Source organism: Lissotriton helveticus, chromosome 3_1 (genome assembly GCF_964261635.1).
Source record: "Lissotriton helveticus chromosome 3_1, aLisHel1.1, whole genome shotgun sequence".
NCBI classification, from domain to species: domain Eukaryota; kingdom Metazoa; phylum Chordata; class Amphibia; order Caudata; family Salamandridae; genus Lissotriton; species Lissotriton helveticus.
The window spans coordinates 2019778768-2019798990 of NC_136061.1; the positions used below are offsets into that span (position 1 = coordinate 2019778768).

General features: G+C 46.0%; 1 protein-coding gene across 2 annotated transcripts in view; it reads right to left on the reverse strand.

Moving 5' to 3' along the window:
* The window catches only part of CHD2 (chromodomain helicase DNA binding protein 2), a 2197496-nt gene that overhangs the window by 466321 nt on the left and 1710952 nt on the right, over positions 1-20223 (reverse strand). For both annotated transcript variants that reach the window (XM_078683153.1, XM_078683151.1), the window contains 2 exons: positions 4056-4206; positions 3005-3124 (listed from right to left, as the gene is read on the reverse strand). In XM_078683153.1, coding sequence (XP_078539279.1) covers positions 3005-3124; positions 4056-4206 — 271 coding nt within the window. The remainder of the gene's footprint in view (positions 1-3004; positions 3125-4055; positions 4207-20223) is intronic.

The window sequence follows — 20223 nt, forward strand, 5'->3', positions numbered from 1 at the left end:
CATTTCAATATGGAAGCGTTTTGTAGGCCGCTCCATTAAAAGGTGAAAACCACCTACATCCACTGGAGGTGAATCAGCGGTAGCCGGTGGTGGAGGAGAAGGAGTTTGCACCTGATAATCATCCCACTCCGACATCAAGGAACTACCGTCCGCTTCTCCTTCTTCCTTTTCTTCTTCATCAGAAGAGTGCTGCTCGTCCGGTTGATTGGACGTTGTAGGTGGAGGAGACTTCGGGGGTCTGAAATCCGGAACAGGCGTTTGAACTACTGGAGTAGGAGGTACAGAGCTTGCTGACTCCGATGGAGGAAAACTCCTGTAATAATCATCCAGCATGCTCTGCAGGTTTGTAAGCAATGCTATAGGCACTTGAGCTGAAGAAACATTAGCCACAGGCGACGTCACGTGCTCAGGTGAATACAGATCTTCCTGTTCCTCCTCCTTATATTTAATATTTAATTCCGTAGGACTTGTTGCTGTCCCAAACCTTTCCTTCACAGGAATCCTCCTCGCTTTCATCAGAATCCAGTAACTTATCTGGAACTTGAGGTGACAAATGTAGAGGAGATAAAGGTTCCAAGTTTGAACCTTGCCTTTGAAGCAAAGAAGGCTTTGGTGCGGATGTAAACACCGTAGACGGCGACCAGACCTGCATGGTGGTACATGAGGATAGTTGCGGCGTTGACGGAGGCCCCATCACATGGCTCGTCGACGGTAAAGTTGCTTTCGTCGACGGCGGTGGCTCCGTTGACGGCGGTGTCTTCGTTGACGATGTTGGCTTCGTCGACAATGCTGGCTTCGTCGACGGCAGTGGCTTCGTCAACGTTGATGTCTTCGTCGACGATGTCCTCGTCGACGGTAATGGCTTCATAGACGGTGGTTTCTCCGTCGACGGCGAGGTAATCGTCGACGAGCCCGTCGACGGTAAGGCAACCGTCGACGGTGACGTTGACGAAGCTAATGTTGACGGAATTTTCTTCAGTTTGCTCATCGACGAGGCGCTGACAACAGCAGATGAAGACTCTGTCGTCGACGAGATAGGTCTGACATATACATAGACCATCGTCGACGGTGAAGACGCTGTTGACATAATCATGTCAGGCTTAGGAGAGGTAAAAGTTACCGTAGACGTTGAAGTAGCGCTGCATGGAATCCTGGTCGACGAAGAAGTTGACTGAGGCCCCATCGACGGCAGGGTCGATTTCTGAGGTAAAGTCTTCAAAGAAGATTTTTGAGGTAACTTTTGGGTTGATCTTCTCGGGGGAGTGGATGACCCAACTTTTTCCTTAGTAGGGGGAGTAGCCTTAGATGTGGAAGGCTTCTCAGACCCCTTAGTAGGTTGCTGCTTCCTAGCAACTTTAGCCCCAGGAGAAGAAAGTACCTCCTCTGCAGCTTTCTTTCTAGAGGCTGAGGTAGACCCAGAGGCAATACTGCCTACCTCTGAAACAGGATGATCCTGATCCTTTAGCTTTTGTATCCACAAAAGCAGGCGGCCCGCCCTGTCCCTGAGGGTCTTCTGAGGGAAGGTCCTACAAATCTTGCAGTCCTTCACCTGGTGGTCAGGGTACAGGCAGTAGATGCACTTCTTGTGGGGTTCTTCCTTAAAAATCCTGAGCTTTCCAAAAGAGTCACAGGGCCTGAATAAAGATGATGACATCTTCAAAAGTAGATTCCTGAAGGAAAATAGATAAGTACTGAGCAGAGCTCTGAGAGACTCCCTTCACACGACGTGCGGTAGAAAATCTGAGAGCCTGAACCTCTGGGGAGAACCTTCTGGTGGGTGCCGTCGCCTGATTGGCTGCAGTTTGGACTATACAAAATGACTAGGATAGTCATGGATGTGGAGGTTATTTCTCCTGTAGCTTGGGCTACTTGACTTCCTGGTTGGTTTTACCAGGTTGTTTCTATGGAATTATGGCATATTATTGCTTTTTTATGTACCGTGGGACTCCCACTCCGATGACAGGGAATGATTCAGGCATGTGAATCTATGAAAGACACCCCAATGCTGGAGAAACATGATTATGTTTAAACAAAGCTTTATGTACATTTTTTATGTTTAAAGCTTTATTTATAGGTGTCCTTGTAGCTGACAGCAATGATTATTCCTGAAAGGCAGCAATGTTTTATTAATTTTAATGTGTGTACTTGGTTGCAATGCTTTATTATTTATAATGATTACAGATGGATTATGGTTACTGGAGTCAATGAAGGAATGACATATTATAGCATGTGATTCTGGTCTTTAGGTGTGGTAACATTGACCTCAGTTAAAGTGACACCTTCCTATATGGTTATGTGCTACAATGTGGAGGGAGGGGGTAACTGTGCCTTTTGGGGTCATGACCTTTTAGGGGTCAAATGTAATGTTGCCAAAGGTATTTCAGCCAGCCTTATCTATCTGTCTCTCTAGATAGATAGATAGATCGATAGATAGATTTGTAAATTACTACGTAGTACTAAGTAGGGTTTGAGTAATAAATGTGTTTTTTCCCTTTCCTAAAGAAAAAGCACAAGACTGGACAGCCATTTGTTGAGTGTTGTTATTGTGTGCTAGCGAATGGCAATTACTAGCCCATACCACCTCCCATGAATAGGCCTTGAACTACTCTGCTTCGCTACCCTGACAGGGTCCAGCAGTACACTGGGTCGCTTAGTTCCCAGTAAAGGAGTGAATGTGAACCCACTACATGTGCAGGCCATACAAATAATGGCCCACTTCCCTACAGTTGCACACAAAGGTGTAAAACAAATCAATAGAGAAACTCAGGCAGATACCTAGACAAAAGAAACATAAAAACACTTCCTGAGACTGATAAATTGTGCACAACACACAGAGGGATAGAGAGGGAGAAAATAAAACAAAGAAAATAAATCTGTACTGTCCCTGGATTTACTAAATATTCCCACTGAAGATGTTGATATCCATCTTACACAACTCTGACTGGTGATGTGTGCCATGCAGTGGCAGACCATTTCTTTCTAGTTCCTGTACAGCGACACTCACCTCTTCACCAAGACCAGCTTCCTTTCTCACCAGCTCCTTCTTCAGCAGTTTAAGCAGGTAGTCGACTCTTGACTGCAAGTGCTTTCCTTGGGGTTTTTTGTCTGGTTCCATAGGAATGATCTTAAAAATAAATAAATATTTTCTGGAATTTACAAACAGCAGGGTGCATACATCTTAACTATTGGGAACAAATACTTGGATTTAGGTCTGGGGTGAATACAGGTTAGCGAAACAAGTGAAAGTGTAAAACAAAAAAACAAGACAAAAGAATATGCAGGGAAAGAGACAATGCTTTGAGCATTGTCAAATCTGACAGCAACTCTGAAATCAATTGATAAGTTAGGAAGAAGCGCAGAAAATTGTGTCAAGCTAAATAAAAAAAACCTGCTCTACGTCAATAGTGAAAGAGGATTAAAAAAAATGGAGAAGTAGGTTCACTGTTCTCATCAAAATGAGGCGACTATGCTTTCACCTTAAACAATGTCAAATACACTGGCAGTTAAAAAAAGAACAGTACAAGAGATGGAAAGGCCAGAATGACATGCTCTGAAAATTTGTTTTGTCTTGTTTTATATGCAAAAATAGCAAACCGGAATAAAAAGCGCAGAACAGTGAAGAATTGAATTAAACAGGAAGAATCTGTATACACCAAAATTTCTGAATTGAGCTAAAAGCAGCCTGAGACAGAAGAAGCTAGAAGTGTTTGAAATATTACAGAATTTACTTTTAAGCAGAAACAAATTACTTTTTGAAAGAAGTAGGAAATAATACAACGTGAAAGTTAGAGAGGAAGAATGATAGGTACAGAAGATTCAACAGACTTTGGGTCAACAGTTGAATATAGGTGTACAGGATCAACCATCAGTGACTTGCCCGCATGAGAAGAATGACAATGGATCTATGTTTGTGAGACAGGTGAGGTAGAGTGATTTTTAGTTTTTAAAAAAAGGCATACACTGGTGCATTTGAATACATATAGCTTATCACTCTGAATGCACAGTGATGGAGTACTCCAGTCAGAGGTCACATATGGTCTGGCATGCAACTTTACCTTGTCAGCCATGTTAAGTTCAGGATCGGTTTTAATTTGCTCCCAGTTTCCATAACCATGTTCAAGTATTCCCAATAGCAAATGTGAATCGTCTTCCACTCCCCAATCAACATCGAAATGAGCAGGTTTGACACGACTTAACAAGCGATACCTGATATAAGAAGCAAAAATATTTAGCATCAAAATCAAAAATGTTTAAATAGTCAATGTATATTCTACATATATAAAGGCTATTCATATATCATTCTGTATTTCAAATGCTTTTAATAGTATTAATTTATAAGACATGCACTACAAATCTTATTTGTAAGTATCTTCAGCTACTGGGGCTCTATCAATAGCGCTCCGTCCATCATAGCCTTGTGTTTTCCATGTTCACCATAAGTTGGCAGGGTATGCCCAGACCTGTGTCCCTCGCTCACTTATTACCCCGAAACCAGCCCCAGGATGCTTGTTTCCGGTCCAGGGAAGACCTGGCTCGGCAGTTCGGGCTGGACTGTTCGCATGAGGAACAGGGTCAAGATTGATTTGCATATGGCTGTGTCTGAACTGGCGTGGTGGAGTGAGCTAAAGAATGATGATGGATTCAATGCAGATATGTGACTGGGGTGAGTGTCTGAAAAGTTTCAGCGCTCCGTCCATGATCTCCTTATGTTTGCTGCTTTACAAATATCAGTAATAGGAATGTTCCCTAAGAAAGCCACGTCACGATGTATTTGAAAGAAGGGCTCCTCAAGAGTTAATGCCTGTATTTCGCTGACGCTTCTATGAGAAGTAACAGCGATTAAAAAGTAAAGTTCCGATGAGAGGTACTGCAATTGGCAAGAGTGTAGTGGTTCAAAAGGTGGACATATTAGTCTTGTTAGGACAATGTTTAAGTTCCATGCTGGAGCAGGTGGAATTTTCCTTTTACGGCACTCCATAAAGGCTTTGATAACTGGAATTTTAAACACTGATAGGTGTTGTCTATTTGTAAACATGCTGCAATAGGGAATCGTATAGCGGTGTCTGCCAACCCTGCATGTTGTAAATGCAATAGGGAAAAAAAAAATTCTTTCTACCTTTGCATGAAGAGGACTGGTGTCATGTTTGTGGCAGGACATAATGAAACGTTTCCATTTTGCCCCATAATATTGTCTTGTGGTAGGTTTACGAGCCTCTTTAAGAATGTTCATACATCCTTGAAGTCCATTTAAGTATCCAAATTCTAAGACTTCAGGCACCAAATTGCAAGATTAATTTCTTTTGGATTGGGATGTCTTAGTGTTCCGTGGTTCTGAGTGACAAGGTCTGGTTTGAGGGACAGGTATTTAATGAATAATAATAATAAGTTAACAAGTTAAACCTGTAAAATTAAAAAGGTCCCTTGAACAAAGATTGTTCAATACCATGATTTCAGACGTGTCTTTATTGAGGGGTCACAACGTTACTGACCAGGGAGTGGTGGAGGGTTACTGGAGCCCCGCAGCATTTCCGCGCTGCTTTCAAGCACTGTTACCGCCTTCCGCCGCATCATTGGGACATCGCGGCACGGCGGACTCCATTGCCCAGCGGACCAAGCGACCGGAAGTCGCGCACACCCTGTACCGCCCCGGGAGGTGCTCTAAAGCCCAGCTAGAGCCCCCGCGTCGCGGGACGCGCCGGGCTGAGCCCGGGCATAGGGCGGGCCATCTGTGGCCATCAGGGGCTAGAAGAGGCCGGGACAGGGCACCCTCCTTTCAATTCTGATCCGCGGAAGGAAGTAAAATATAGTCATAAGGTACAGATATTCTTCGACATTCCCCAGTCTATTACAGGTCCCTCCAGAGCGTCAACTTTGTTGAACTTTTCCCCGGCTGTTGATGTTCAACCAGTTTTAACTTGTATAACCCATTCCGCTATGATCCGCATGGAGGATACCAGAAATACTTCCTCCCAGGGTTATACGCTTAAGGGGTCAATGGACTACTTCATTAAGAGGGTAACTCTCCCCATTTCAAGTGAACTAGAGAGAATAGAACGATCCCCCATCATGGATTGTCCTTGTAGTATATGTTCTCTTGTACAGACTCCCGATGCAGCACCAGATTTATCTCTACTGGAGGAACTAAATACATTATGCAAATCCACGTACGCCCCTGTGGAATCAGGATATGTGCAAATTAGTACCCCTATTTGCACTATAGCAACCACTAGTCCCCAGCCCCATAGACAACACCAACTAACTGAAAGCTCCCAGGGTACTCCCCTTCTTGTACGATCAAAGTTAAATCTCAAATCTATAGTGTCATCACAGGTCCCCTCTACCAAAAGGAAGAGAGATGGGGTTAAACAAATGGGGAGTCAGGCAAAGCAACAAAAACTAAACCCAAATCCCCCACTGCCTAACACTTCCAGCATTGCACCTATCCAGGCTTCTTTACTGGCCTCGATCGAAAATATGCTGAAAACATTAATATCTCCCTTGATCGAAAAAATAATTAGCTTAGGGGATAGGCTCACGGGTGTCGAGGAAGCGATTAAGGCTAACTCGCCACTCATAAAAACCCTGGCAGGAGCCTCTCAGCCACAGCACCTAGCCCCCACAGATATGCCTAAATCCACCATACAAAGTAAGACTACCCGTAAACAATTAGCAACCCTACAAAAGATAACCCTGAACTCCTCGAAACCAGGTCCAACAGCACGGAGCTCTTACTCTAGAGCAGGGCCGAACAAAGCATCTACAATACATAAGGGGTTAGCAGCAACCAGTGAGAATATGCCGTATAAAACTAATCTCCTACATTTGCCACCGGAGGCCGCTCCTTTTGTGTGCGTCCTCGCGGGAGTACCAGAACTTTCTAAGGGGAATAACGAAAGACAACAGGACCTAAGAAACAAGGCCACGTTCTGGTAATCTAAAAACAGACCTTTGCCATGCAACATTGATGGTACCATACTAAGTGTTAGAAGGGTGGGCTGGCTAGGACCTCTACCAAAAGACATTGCAGGCGATTTGGTACTTGTAAAATTCAGGAGGAAATATGTCGTCCCACATCTTCAATCACGGCAGCCTCAAATAGGAGATGGTCCTATATCCACCTGGAGCATAAGTGAATTCTACCTCACATCATTATATGTCCCGTCCCCATGTCAAAAAGCACAGAGTAATTACCTGACGGGTAGAAGTGGTTTTGTTTCGAGTGGCTACTTCACCCCCACTTTTAATTAATTTGACCCACTCTTGGGTCTAACCCTGATGGATTAAATTGTATGGTCAGAGACACTATTTCGAAAAAACAATGAATTAAATTCTTTTTGTAGTAATAATTCTTTTATCACTTTGTTTTTCTCACAGTCTGTGACTATGGAATTACACTTTTTTTTATCGAACCTTTGGTCATTTTATTGCGAATGTAATATTACGTGTTATGCTTTTATGGTTATATTTTTAGCCGAATAAAGTACTTTGAACTTGAACTTGAGTTTGTAGCCGGACACCCTAGCATAGCTTTCGATTGTCTCTAGTAGACATGGAACTGAGCGTGCCGCGTCTCCCAACAATCAAAATATCATCAGCGTATGCGGCCACCTTTATTGTCTTTGGTTGAAAGTAACTCCAGAGATGAAGGGGTTTGAATGGATCCTGTGGAGGAGTGGCTCCAGTGTCAGGATGAAGCGGGATGGAGACAGGGGGTCAGCCCTGGCAGGTGCCTTTCTCTAAATGTAAGCATGAAGATAAGAGACTGCCTGAATGTACTCTAGCGGAAGGGGCGCTATATAGGGCCATAATCATTCTTGTGAAGGTCTCACCCAGGTTGTACTTCAACAGAGTCTCTCGGAGGTAGAACCAAGAGACCCTGTCAAATGCTTTCTCAGCATCGAGGGTGACAGCTACAGCAATGGAATTGGAAAGTTTGACTTTCTCAATGATGTGACATAGGACGAGTGTTGTTGCTAGATAGTCTGTTTTTCATGAATCCCACCTGGGAATGATCAATTAAGGATAGCAACAATGGTTCTAGTCTTTTACAGAGGATTTTGGATAGATATTTTCATCTAGATTAATTAGATAAATTGGTCTATAGTTTTTTACCAGCAGTTTTTTACTTTTGGGATTACCATTATAGTGGCTTTGCTGGTTGAGCCTGTGATGGAACCAGAGTCTGAGAGTGTTGGAATAAGTCCAGTAGAGTAGGATTAGAAACTGAGGCAATGTTTTATAAAATTTCGCCGTAAGGCCGTCAGGGCCTGGAGCCTTGTTAGATTTGAGGGAGTCAACTGCTTTGGACACACTTCAAGTATTATTGGTTTACTAAGCCACATTTGATTCCGGTCCGTGATAGATGGGAGTATGGTCTCCGAGATTCTTCTTGCACTCCTCTACTGGGGGGTGGTGGGGCAGAGTCTTCCTTGAATAGGGATAGTAGAAGTCCTTAAGGATCTCTATGACTTTATCAGGATTCTAATGGGGACATTACAATTGTCTTTAATGCCCCTACGATTTTGTTTTTATTTTAAGTATGAGGCCAGAATTTTCCCTGCCTTATTGGCTTCACAAAGTTTTAGGGACTTGTATTTATTAATCCAGATCACCACCTTATCACTCAGAATTCGGTTGTATTCGCATTTTTTGCTTGAGGGAGTTTGGTTATCCGGATGGGAGATGTATATTGCTTCCAGTGCTTTAATCTCTATCTCCAAGAACTGAAGACCCATGCTGTGGGCTTTGTTTAATTTAGATTGAATTTCGATTACGGTTCCCCTAACAGTGGCCTTGAGAGCATCTCAGTGGTTAGTCGGGGAAGTATCAGAAACCATGTTTTCTTTCAGGTAGTTCTTAATCGTAGATTCAATTGTGGCCCTAGATGCAGCATCTTTGACTGACTCCTCAATGAATCTCTAGATCTTTTTAGTGGGTCTTATGTTGGTGCCTGTCAGTGACAGGTTAATCACCAATTGATCTGAGATCAGCCCGGGTAAGATGTCTGTCTGGTCTATTAGGTGTGCATGGGACTTGGAAATCAGAAGGATCAAGAAGGTTGAATCTGGTGCAGAGTTTGAGAAGTGATTTAGGTCATCTGGTGGAGTGAAGTGTTGCTTGGAATTGGCTGTCTATGGTTAGGTCAATGGGGAGATTCAGGTCACCACCAAAGATAATAAGATTGTCAGCGGTGATCTGATTCATCAGAGTTGCTAAGGAGTCACAAAAATCTGATTCTTCACCATCTGGGCCGTACACACTGAGAACGTGAAGGCAATTGTTATTTTTTGGATAGTGTGTAAGGATCCATCTACCCTTGTCATCTGTAGCATGAGAATCAATGGTGAGACCAGAGTATTTAGAGATTAACGTGAGTTTGCCACCCTTTTTATTGTTGGCAGGGGAGCAGAGGATGTCAGAGAGCCAGCTACTCCCAAAGGACGCCACTTTTCTATGGGATAATGTTGTTTCTTGTAGAAGAATCACGTCTGCTTTGAGTTTGTAGAGGTAATTCTAATTTTTTTCCATTTAACTGGATGAATGAGACCCTTGCCATTTAGTGACACAATTTTCTGATTCATATCAACAGGATGTTTACTCATATTGAAGGGGACAATCTAGGCAGAAGTGATGCTTGAGGGGGTAGCTAAGCGTGTGGTTGAAAACTGGTCGGGGACCCTAAGGTCAGCATGGGAAGAGTCATGTTGCGTCCAAGAGCACACAGCTGCTAATGGACAGATAGAGTCTAAGACCAGCATGTGACTCTGTGTTCGCAGCGCAGGACAGTGTCGCATGACAAAACAGTGCAGCAGGTCAACCCAGGGTGTCTGTAAATCCAGGGTACTGTTTGGCTTGTAGGTCAAGTGTGAATCAAATGAGAGCACAAGATCAAAGAAGAAAAGGTAACTGAGAATAGTAACAGAAAATAACTCCAATCTAAACCCAAGCCCAACCAATCCACACCCTCCCTTCCCAATCCCTCACTACCACCCACCCCACCCCAAACATTGACTGTGAGGCTGACAACAGCAGAATGAAGCTGTTCTGAGTTAGTTGGATCCTAGCTGGACTTTATGATAAAGGGACAGATGCTAATACTGATATTCCTACTTGATCTTCTGTGACAAGGTAGCCTGATTTCTAACATAAGCCCCTGAAATGAAGAGAGACCCAAGGAAGTGGAAGTGGACATGAACCCTCCCAGAACAAATTAATTCAAAAGGGCATTAGTGACCAGGGTTTATAGAGACAACCTCAACTCAAGGCGACTAGGTGCTGACGTACTGGAAGGTATGTAACAGGCAAAGTGTCAAGCATAGAGAGTAGGTTCAGACCTGACCAAGCTAATGCTATAGTGTATAACATCGAGAAGCTGGGTAACAGTGGCATGGCCATGCTTGGCCGACGTAGTGTTATGCGAGTGAACAGTAGAAAACAACAGCACAGTGCTGAGAGTGGACAGCAATGACTAGGAGGCCCAACTGAAAACCAGTGGCATGGCCATGTGTAGCCAGAATAGTGTTATGCTAATGAAAGGTGGACAACAGCAGAGCATTGCCATGAGCGGACAGCAATCACTAGAAGGACCAACAGTCACATTGTGTGTAATAGTAAGATAACAAAACAGGACATGAAAGGGTATCATCACACCCTGCCCAAAAAGCAGAAGTATAAATCAGAGTTTTCAAAAATATTCCCGAGTAAATTGAAGAGGTCAGCAAAGGCCTTTTGAATTGAGTCTTGGGAACGATAGTGGTGCGGGATGCATGTCCATTGAGGATCCTTCCCTTTCGTTTAAAAAACCGTGCAAAATCTTGCAGTGTTCTATTGAATTCTGAATTTGGCAGGCACAATGAACAAGAATTGTATGTTTGCATTTTTAAGTCTCAGACATAGTGCAAGGAAGCCCTTTCTAGTCTTGATCGTAGGTTTGGGGTAATCTTGTGATATCAACATTTCTTTGCCATTCCACAGGATGTGATTATTCTTACGAACATTGCTGAGGATCAGTTCTGTGTCCTGGTATCTCAGCGGGTGACAGACAATCTGGTGGCTCTGGTTTTTGTGCGGAGACGTGAACGAGGGAACACAATGAGTTCTTTCCAGTTCAACTCTTTTTTTTAACACGATGCCTGTCATTTGTGAAATCCATTTCTCCAGGAAGCCGATGCAAGAATCCGCTGAGTCCTCCGAACCTTCTGGAAGGGCAAAGATACACAGATTCCTTCTGTGACTCCTGTCCTCCATCTCTGCTACCTTTCTCTGATACCTATTGATTTACATGATCATTTTTCTGACTGCAGTAATTCTGTGTATTGACGGTAATACTATCCTATTGTACTGATAAAGACCCTGCTTGCAAATAACAACTGGGTTCGAAACGTTGGAGTAATTTGTTGGCTGGATATTTAACGTACAATCTGTGAACCCTAAACACTGTAATCAGTACATCCAAAATAAACTGTCTAAACAGTCAATATTCTGTTCGCTTCTTACTATTCAGCTGTGCACCTTTACTCTTAGGTCACTAATCGTCAGCACTGTGCTGTCACATGGAACACCTACATGTCCTTCTCATGCATCTTGAAGAAAATAAAATTAGATTACTTGTTACAAATTCATTTATATTGCTAATTTTGATTAATTCAGGAGTGTACAGCATGATTGCTACTTCTATCTCCCACCCCCTTTCATTTGTTACCTTGGTTGTTTATTAGAGCTTTGCCTAAAAACATCCTGACATCTGCGTCAAGGAGGCATCCTTTGCTAGCCTAGATATTTTTTGGTGTCTTATGGTGTTAATATGCTAAAGGTTTTTGTGTACTGTTGTTGGTCAGGATTTGTTACAGCGTTACGTTACCTTATTGGGCGTCAAAGGCTGAGGTGATTGGAACATTTGAGTAGAGTTCCAATGGGGGTTTAAAGTCCTAAATAACCACTTAAAGTAAGACATTACATCTCTGCTGTTGCGTTTGAGGCAAGCGAGTATTCTTATGAAAGTGGCAACCTTTTTGAGGCTTATTTACGATTTTCTTTGGGCAGCTGTAACACGGAGCACAGATAAGGCGGACGCTTTTGCTCCTAACCTGGCTGCTCTCTTTAATTGCAAAAGTATGGCTGAGCTTAATTACTATTGGATAGGATCAACATGGAGGCACTGGTATCAAGAGCTTTTCCTAGGTCTATTCTTTTGAGAAAGACCCTCTCGGACGTTCTTAGCATAGACCTCCTCCCTCCTTGCTATCTTGTTCCAAACCTTCAATTTCTCCCTATTAATCACCATAAAGCCTGAGCTTCTATGATTTGACCTTCCTTGGGGAGGGCGGGGGCTCTTTGCTTCAGCTCTGGGGGATGGCTGGGGGCTTGGGGTAGTCTAACTGCATCTGCCTGCAGCCACTGTCATCAAATGGCTGGAGCAACCTGTTCCTCAGCAAGTGGGTGGTGAACCCCCCCCCTTTTTTTCTTTCTCCCCCTCTGTTACTAAGGAACTGGAAGCTCTGGAGACGGGAGAGGTCAACGACTGGGAAGCTGAGTCGAGGGAGTGCAGGCGAGCGGCTTGCAGCGGACGAGGCAGCGTCTCAACAAGGCACAGATTTTTGAAGATTCTCTTTGAAACCTTCGCGAAAGCACTGTTATTTGCTGATTCCCAGTCAGTTAGCACTCCATCTCTCAATTGTGTGTGTGGCTCTCTGTGTGTGTGTGTGGCTCTCTGTGTGTGTGTGTGGCTGTGTGTGTGTGGCTCTGTGTGTGTGTGGCTGTGTGTGTGTGTGGCTGTGTGTGTGTGTGTGTGTGGCTCTGTGTGTGTGTGTGTGGCTCTGCGTGTGTGTGTGGCTCTGTGTGTGTGTGTGTGGCTCTGTGTGTGTGTGTGTGGCTCTGTGTGTGTGTGTGTGGCTCTGTGTGTGTGTGTGTGGCTCTGTGTGTGTGTGGCTCTGTGTGTGTGTGTGGCTCTGTGTGTGGGGGGGGTGGCTCTGTGTGTGGGGGGGCTCTGTGTGTGTGTGGCTGTGTGTGTGTGGCTGTGTGTGTGTGTGTGGCTCTGTGTGTGTGTGTGTGGCTCTGTGTGTGTGTGTGTGGCTGTGTGTGTGTGTGTGTGGCTGTGTGTGTGGCTGTGTGTGTGTGTGGCTCTGTGTGTGTGTGTGTGGCTCTGTGTGTGTGTGGCTCTGTGTGTGTGTGTGTGGCTGTGTGTGTGTGTGTGTGTGTGTGTGTGTCTCTGTGTGTGTGGCTCTGTATGTATGTGTGTGGCTCTGTATGTATGTGTGTGGCTCTCTGTGTGTGTTGGGCTATGTGTGTGTGTGTTGGGCTCTCTGTGTGTGTGTGTTGGGCTCTGTGTATGTGTGTGTTGGGCTCTGTGTATGTGTGTGTTGGGCTCTGTGTATGTGTGTGTTGGGCTCTGTGTATGTGTGTGTTGGGCTGTGTGTGTGAGTGTGTGTGTTGGGCTCTGTGTGTGTGTGTTGGGCTCTGTGTGTGTGTGTTGGGCTCTGTGTGTGTGTGTTGGGCTCTGTGTGTGTGTGTTGGGCTCTGTGTGTGTTGGGCTCTGTGTGTGTGTGTTGGGCTCTGTGTGTGTGTGTGTGTGTGTTGGGCTCTGTGTGTGTGTGTGTGTTGGGCTCTGTGAGTGTGTGTGTGTTGGGCTCTGTGAGTGTGTGTGTTGGGCTCTGTGTGTGTGTGTGTTGGGCTCTGTGTGTGTGTGTGTTGGGCTCTGTGTGTGTGTTGGGCTCTGTGTGTGTGTTGGGCTCTGTGTGTGTGTTGGGCTCTGTGTGTGTGTTGGGCTCTGTGTGTGTGTTGGGCTCTCTGTTTGTGTGTGTGTGTTCGGCTCTGTGTGTGTGTTGGGCTGTGTGTGTGTGTTGGGCTCTGTGTGTGTGGCTCTTTGTGTGTGTGGGTGCGTGTGGCTGTGTGTGTGGGTGCAAATGCAATAGGTCTCGCATTTGCGAGAGATTAAGCTATTGGCATTGTAAATGACAATGCCATTTATTTATCGGTTTTCAAAACCAACACATAAATAAAAATGTTGTCATTTACAATGCCAATAGCTCTAACTTTTGCAAAGGCGAGACCGTTGCATTGTAAATGCTTGTTCTATGTTACCCTCTAATAGGTCGTCCTGAGTGTGGTATACTTGAGTACCCAGGTATGGCAGGCATCTGTCTTCCCATCTTACCCCCTCTGTTTCCTGTGAGCCTATCCGGCCCTCTTTTGCAGGGAACAGACAAGACTTTGACCAGTTCACTTTTAGCCCTCATGCTCTGCTTAGGCCTTGGAGCAATTCTTTCGGTCCCAGAAGCGCCTCCCCTGAATCTGCCAAAAACAACAACAGGTCGTCTGCATAGAGTGCAATGTAGTGGATCTGCCCATAAACATTAAGTCCATGATAGGGTTGTCCTGTTCTATCTTTCACTGCCAATGGCTCCATCACCAGGGCAAATAGTAAGGGGGAAAGAGGGCACCCCTGCTGTGTGCCCCGTCCAACGTTGCAGGCATCCAATGTTAACCCACCAGTTCGAACCCTAGCAGTGGAATCGGAATACAGGAGAGCCGTCCAGTTCACAAATTTGTCTCCCAGTCCAAACTTCCTCATCACATGAAACAGGTAAGGCCATTTCAGGCCTTCAAACGCTTTGTCTATATCTACTGCGAAGATTGTCGCCTTATCTTTCCTAAAGGAGTCAGCCTCCAACACTCGCAGGAGGCGCTGAATGTTAAGCACTGTGTTTCTGGTGGGAATGAATCTGCTAGTTTGTGCACAGGTGCGTTAGGGAGCGGAGGGTGAGAACGATCAAGGATCTTTACTTTTCCTCTCTGTAGCCTCCGTCTGTCAGCGCTTGGGATGCCTCATTGGGGCAGCTATGCACTTTATAAGTTTGCCTAACATAGCATCAGTTGTGCAATTAAAGTCACCTCCTAATAAAACTGAACCCGTGAATACGGAGGCCAGTTTCCCAGAGAGGTGTGAAAAGAAGGTTGGTTGGTTCGAGCTAGGCGCATATATGCTACCCAATACTATATCTCTTCTATCTAATCTCCCAGAAAGTACCACATATCTGCTGTCTGGATCAATCTGCTTTGTGCACTGAAAGGGTGCACCCGCCATCACCCAGATCAGGACTACCCGGGCGAACGCTGAGTAATTGGTATAAAGTGCTTGACCTCTCCAGCGACGCTGCAATGCCGCTCCTTCTTTTGCCATTATGTGGGTCTCCTGAAGTAGTGCAATCTGAATACCCCTATGGACCAAATAGGCCTTTATTTTATGACGCCGTAACATGTAGTGCATCCCCCTTACATTCCAAAATCTAAATCTAATGGGGATCCCATTGTCTTAGGTAAGTCTTGCTCCCATTAAAACCCCCCATTGTGACACGCCTGGTCCCCCTCAACGTTCCCCAAACCCAGTAAAACCCCCAACTCTCCCTCCCCAGGACACGTACCGAAGAACTAGTTCCCATCCAAACGTTATTTAAGTACTCAAACATCCAAGAGTGGTTACAGGGCAATCAACTTACAGTTCTGGACACAGATCCCCGCCGTGCCGCTTTTCCAAGATATGCAAAAATTATTCTGCCCCGGACCAGCCATTTGCAACCTCTGCTATCATAGTGCAGTCAACAAGTACTAGTAGCCCCCCCTCCAAACTAGTTTACCCCGCGTCTCCAAGATCCACAGTTCAGGATGCCGAATCATATTCATCCCACAAACTCATCCGTCGTCTGGGGTGTGATCTTTGGCAAGTCCATCTCCACTGAGATCCAGTGAAGTGTCTGTTCTTTCCCCATGCAGTCCACTTCTACTTGAGGTAGGGCTGGAACCTTTTTGGCTATGTGTTGCCACGGCCTCTAGCGCTTTACGACGTTCTAGACTGAGCTCTCTTGGAGATGGGGCTCTAGACCCTGTGTTCTTGCTACGCGGACTTCGTTGTGGTGACTTTGAAGAGGAATTTGGATGGTCCAGAGGTCTCCGCGTGTCCAGCCACTCCCAGGCCTCTTGAGGCGTAGTGAAGAAGCAAGGTCCCGCAGGATCCGCCACTCTGAGTCGTGCAGGGAACAACATTGCGTATGGCAAGTGTAATTGGCGTAATTTCTTTTTGACTGCCAAGAAGGATGCTCTGTTCCGCTGGACTCTGCAAGTGAAGTCTGGAAAAATGAGTACTGCGCTATTTTCAATTTGCAGTCCCTGGCGCTGACTAGCTTGTTGTAAGATATAGTCTCTGTCCCTAAAATGCAATAGACGCGTCACTATTGGTGCGTCACTATTGGTGTTGGCGGGGCTCCAGGCTTTGGCAGTCGTGCCAGAACTCTATGGGCTCTTTCCAGTGCATGAAAGGGTGACCACCCTTCTGGGGAAACTTACGCTTGGAGCCCCAGTCTTCCAAGAAGAGCACCATATTTGCCCCCTCTGCTTTCTCCGGCACTCCGATGACTCGGATATTATTCCAATGGGACCTCCCCTCACTGTCTTCAGGCCTCACTACCAACACTTTGATTTTAGTTTCCAGGTCAGTGAGTGTCGTCTAAATCTCAGTTACCTTCTCAGGCAGGACGCTCATTTCTTTTTGAGTAGTTGTCACCCATTCCTTGAGCTTTCGATGGTCATCCTTTAATAGGCTAGTCCGTGCCTATCGCGTCTATTTTCCCCTCCAGCACCTCTCTGGAGGCTGTGATTGCCTGCATGATATCTGTTAGCGTTGGCTTTCTGGGAACCGAGTCATTCCCCCATTCCATTACTTCCTCATCATCGTCTGTCTGAGAGCCAGCGGTTTCTACACTGAGGACGTTGAATCCTCTCTTCTTTTGAGTTCCCCCCATTTTTCCGGCCAATAGCTGGCTTCTCCTTGCTACGCCCCGGCAGCTTTCCGGAATGCTGAGGGGCCGAACCGTTGTACTGTGAGCATCTATTGATCCTGGCATGGCTGCAGGGACCCCCAGACCTTTCCCCGCTGTTACGACCGCAGTAATCTCTTCAGGAGTCCACCCTCTCTCTTGTTCCCAGGAGGGTGCTAAAATCTTACTCCCCGTTGCCGGACTTGGCGTCCCGGCACAGAAGAGGCACTACGGGCCCTCACAACTCGAGCCTCATGGGGGCTTGCGTTACAGCGGCGCGTTGTCTGGACGCTCGTAGAGCGTTCATCGATGCATGCAGTAATACACTTCTCACACCACTGCTACTCACTGCACTGGCCAAACCCCCAGGAACCTCTGCTTTGCTGATGCTGCGTCCGTACTCTCCTTTAGTTCAGTTGCATTATGCTTCCCAGCCCACGGGCATCACTCTCAGCCTTGAGCGCCTGGCTCTTGCGGGGCAGCTCTGACATCCTGCCCCCTCGTTCGAAGGCCAGTGTATCACAAACAGGTGCCGCCGTGGGTGCCAGGGTCGGACAACAACATACACAGTCTGGGGAGGAGCAATCGAGTCATGCACCCCTTCTTGCTGCAAGGGGTCACTGCAATAGCTGTTGTCTGTTCTCCCCAAGGCAGAACTGCTAGGCTGTGACACTGTTGGGCATGGCGATTCGCTATCCAGGGAGTACCTTGGCCCCATTTGGGAGAAGCCGCCTCTCCAATGAATGTAGCTATTAGCTTCAGTTAAGGAGGCACTCCTCCCCGTCGACGTGCTGGGGCCCCTGAATCGTGATGTGTTTCTACTGGGGTCTGTTGCAGGTTACACGGCCTGTATCATTTGCCTGGAGTTCATTATGGCGCAAGCACCATCTTGCTGCCGGTTGTACCGCATTGCTGGCCCATAGATATACCAAGTGGGGCGCTTACAAGCACCGGGCCTCAATGTGCCAGCAGCAGACCGACCCAGTTACGATGTGTATCTTACAGCTCAGGCGCCATCTTGCGTCTTCCCCCTCGGCGCTGCCCGACCTCTGCACAAGACTGATAGGATACTGTCTGGGGAATCACTGCTCTTCATTCTCGGGGCTTCCTCGGAGGGTGCCGCTGTACTCCGCCACACTACCGGCCTCAGGGCGTGGGCACTATCTTGCCGCCTTCAGCTCCGTGGTCCACATCTCCATCAGCAGTGATTGAAGCTTTCCAGGGGTGCTCGGAGCTCGCTGCTTTGCGAACCCAGTCTTCAGGAGCCCCCCAGATTGATGCCGGTAAAGGCGGCCGGGCTCAGGATATGCGGCAATATGGAAAAGCGGCAGGCGGAGGTCCGCTGTCAGCATCTAATCACATCGGCTTCCAAGTCAAGCCCCTTTACGCCAATGATTAGCTGCTTACTAGAGTCATCTATTAGTTTGGACTCTCTTTCTGGAGGTGGTGCATCTCCAGATGTTTGGAAGTAAGCCCTTTTCCTTGCGATTGACACTATTAGAGAGCCTGGGGTTAGTTGACCTCTAATAAAAATGTGGTCTGATGGTGCTGCTTTGTACTTTGTCAATGAGTGGAGTAATTATCCACACTTTGACTGGGTCTTTAAAAATGTTGTCTGAATAACGTGTCATACCCTTAAGTAATGGTAGATATTGTGCCCCTCTCTCTGCATTAGACAAAGTCTCAAACAGAAAATCCTCCTCTTTTGAATCTTTATATAGAGGGACCTGATGAAATGTGGCTACACGTGCTATTAGGTCCTGATAAGCAGAGGCCTCATTAGGTAATAATGGGCGAGGGCGATATAAGCCGGGTCAGTGTCACTTTGAGGCTCAATATCAATCATTCCAGGTACCCCCTGGTTGCGTATCGTCTGGGATATCCTGATCTTCCTCTACTATTGTTTGAGGGGATATGTTACCTGCCTCAAACAAATGTTGCGAGAGGTGGTGGAGTTGGTGGTGGAAGAGGTGTTTGCGGTATAGGTGAAGTGAGAATGGGAATGTGCAATGGGCTAGTTGCAGTATCCTTTCTTTTCCTCTTTACAGGTTGAACAGGAATGTCCAAAGCCTCCTCAAAACTCAAATGCTTCTTAGAAGTATGTTGTTTTGGTGGTTGTATCATTATTTTATTTGTTCCAGGCTGAATTTGTAGTCTTTTTTGTTTTGGATCAAGCATTTGATGAAATTGTTCAAGGACTGGCTCTGGAGGAGATTTCGGACCGAAAACAAAGCATTTAGGAGGTGGAAGTTTTGTTTTTAGTGGAGGAACATGCGGTTCCGAAATAGGAAGTCTCTGTTTCAGTGCAGAGACCGAAGACTGAGGTGTTGTGGCCTCGATGTAAAAGAAGTGGACACCCCTGCTGTAGGCCAAACTTTCCGGAGCAGAGGTGGAGGGCGGGGCTTCCACATCATGTTTTCGGTGTGCGCCTTGGCTTGTCTGCAGTGGTGGCCCATTAAAAGTTTTTTGGGTGGAAGCCAATGGTTTGGGCTTGGTATCTGGGGTAGAAATACTCACTGGCCTGGCTGAAAAATGGTTGAGTTATCATTGGACTGAGACTCAGAATCGTGGAAGGAAAGTGATTCCTCCTGTGCGGCTGAAGCTTCTACCTCCTGGTACCGGGACATTGTCCGCTTGCTTGCGCAGCATTCCCCGTCATCTGGCAAGTCGGTCACAAAGAGTCTTTTTGGACTGAAAGGATTTGCAGGCCTCACAGCTGTCTTCTCAATGCTTGGGCGAGAGGCATAAGTTGCAAACGGGATGTTGGTCAGGGTGAGGGTATTTGGAGTGACAATTTGGACAAAAATGGAACAGAGTGCGTTCCATCAGCATGTAATTCTCTGAGAGCGGTGGAAATGGAGATGTTTTGCCCGGCGGGGCCGTAGACCGAGGAAGCGAGCCGAAGACCCGTACGGAAAGGGGGTATAAGACGCAATAGTAGACCGATCGAGATTATACCATCGAAAGATATAAACAGAGCAAAGGGAGCCCGAAGGAGTATCAAACAAGAGCGCAAGATACTACATCCGAACCCATCAGCGGAAAAAAAACAATCTGAAGATGGAGTTGATGACCATGCACACTATTACCAAGAGGAGTCACACACCCTTGTGACTTGAAGAAAACTTCTTGGAATAAAACCACAAAAACAGCTTGTAATAATCCAAGCCCAACACTAGATGGCAGACTTATGCAAAGCATGTGCATCTACAGCACACATTCCTCAAACTAATGTTTACAGTTCAATCTGACAAAATCATACTCCTAGTCCTCAGGATGCTTCTCAAACAGCCAGCAACTATTTATAAATAACTTCATATGCGATTTCCAAATTAATACTCTGAAAAAGAAGGCATCATGGCACTGTGTGTCTGTACAGCATGCATTGCTCTAAGCAAAGAATTTGTATTAAATA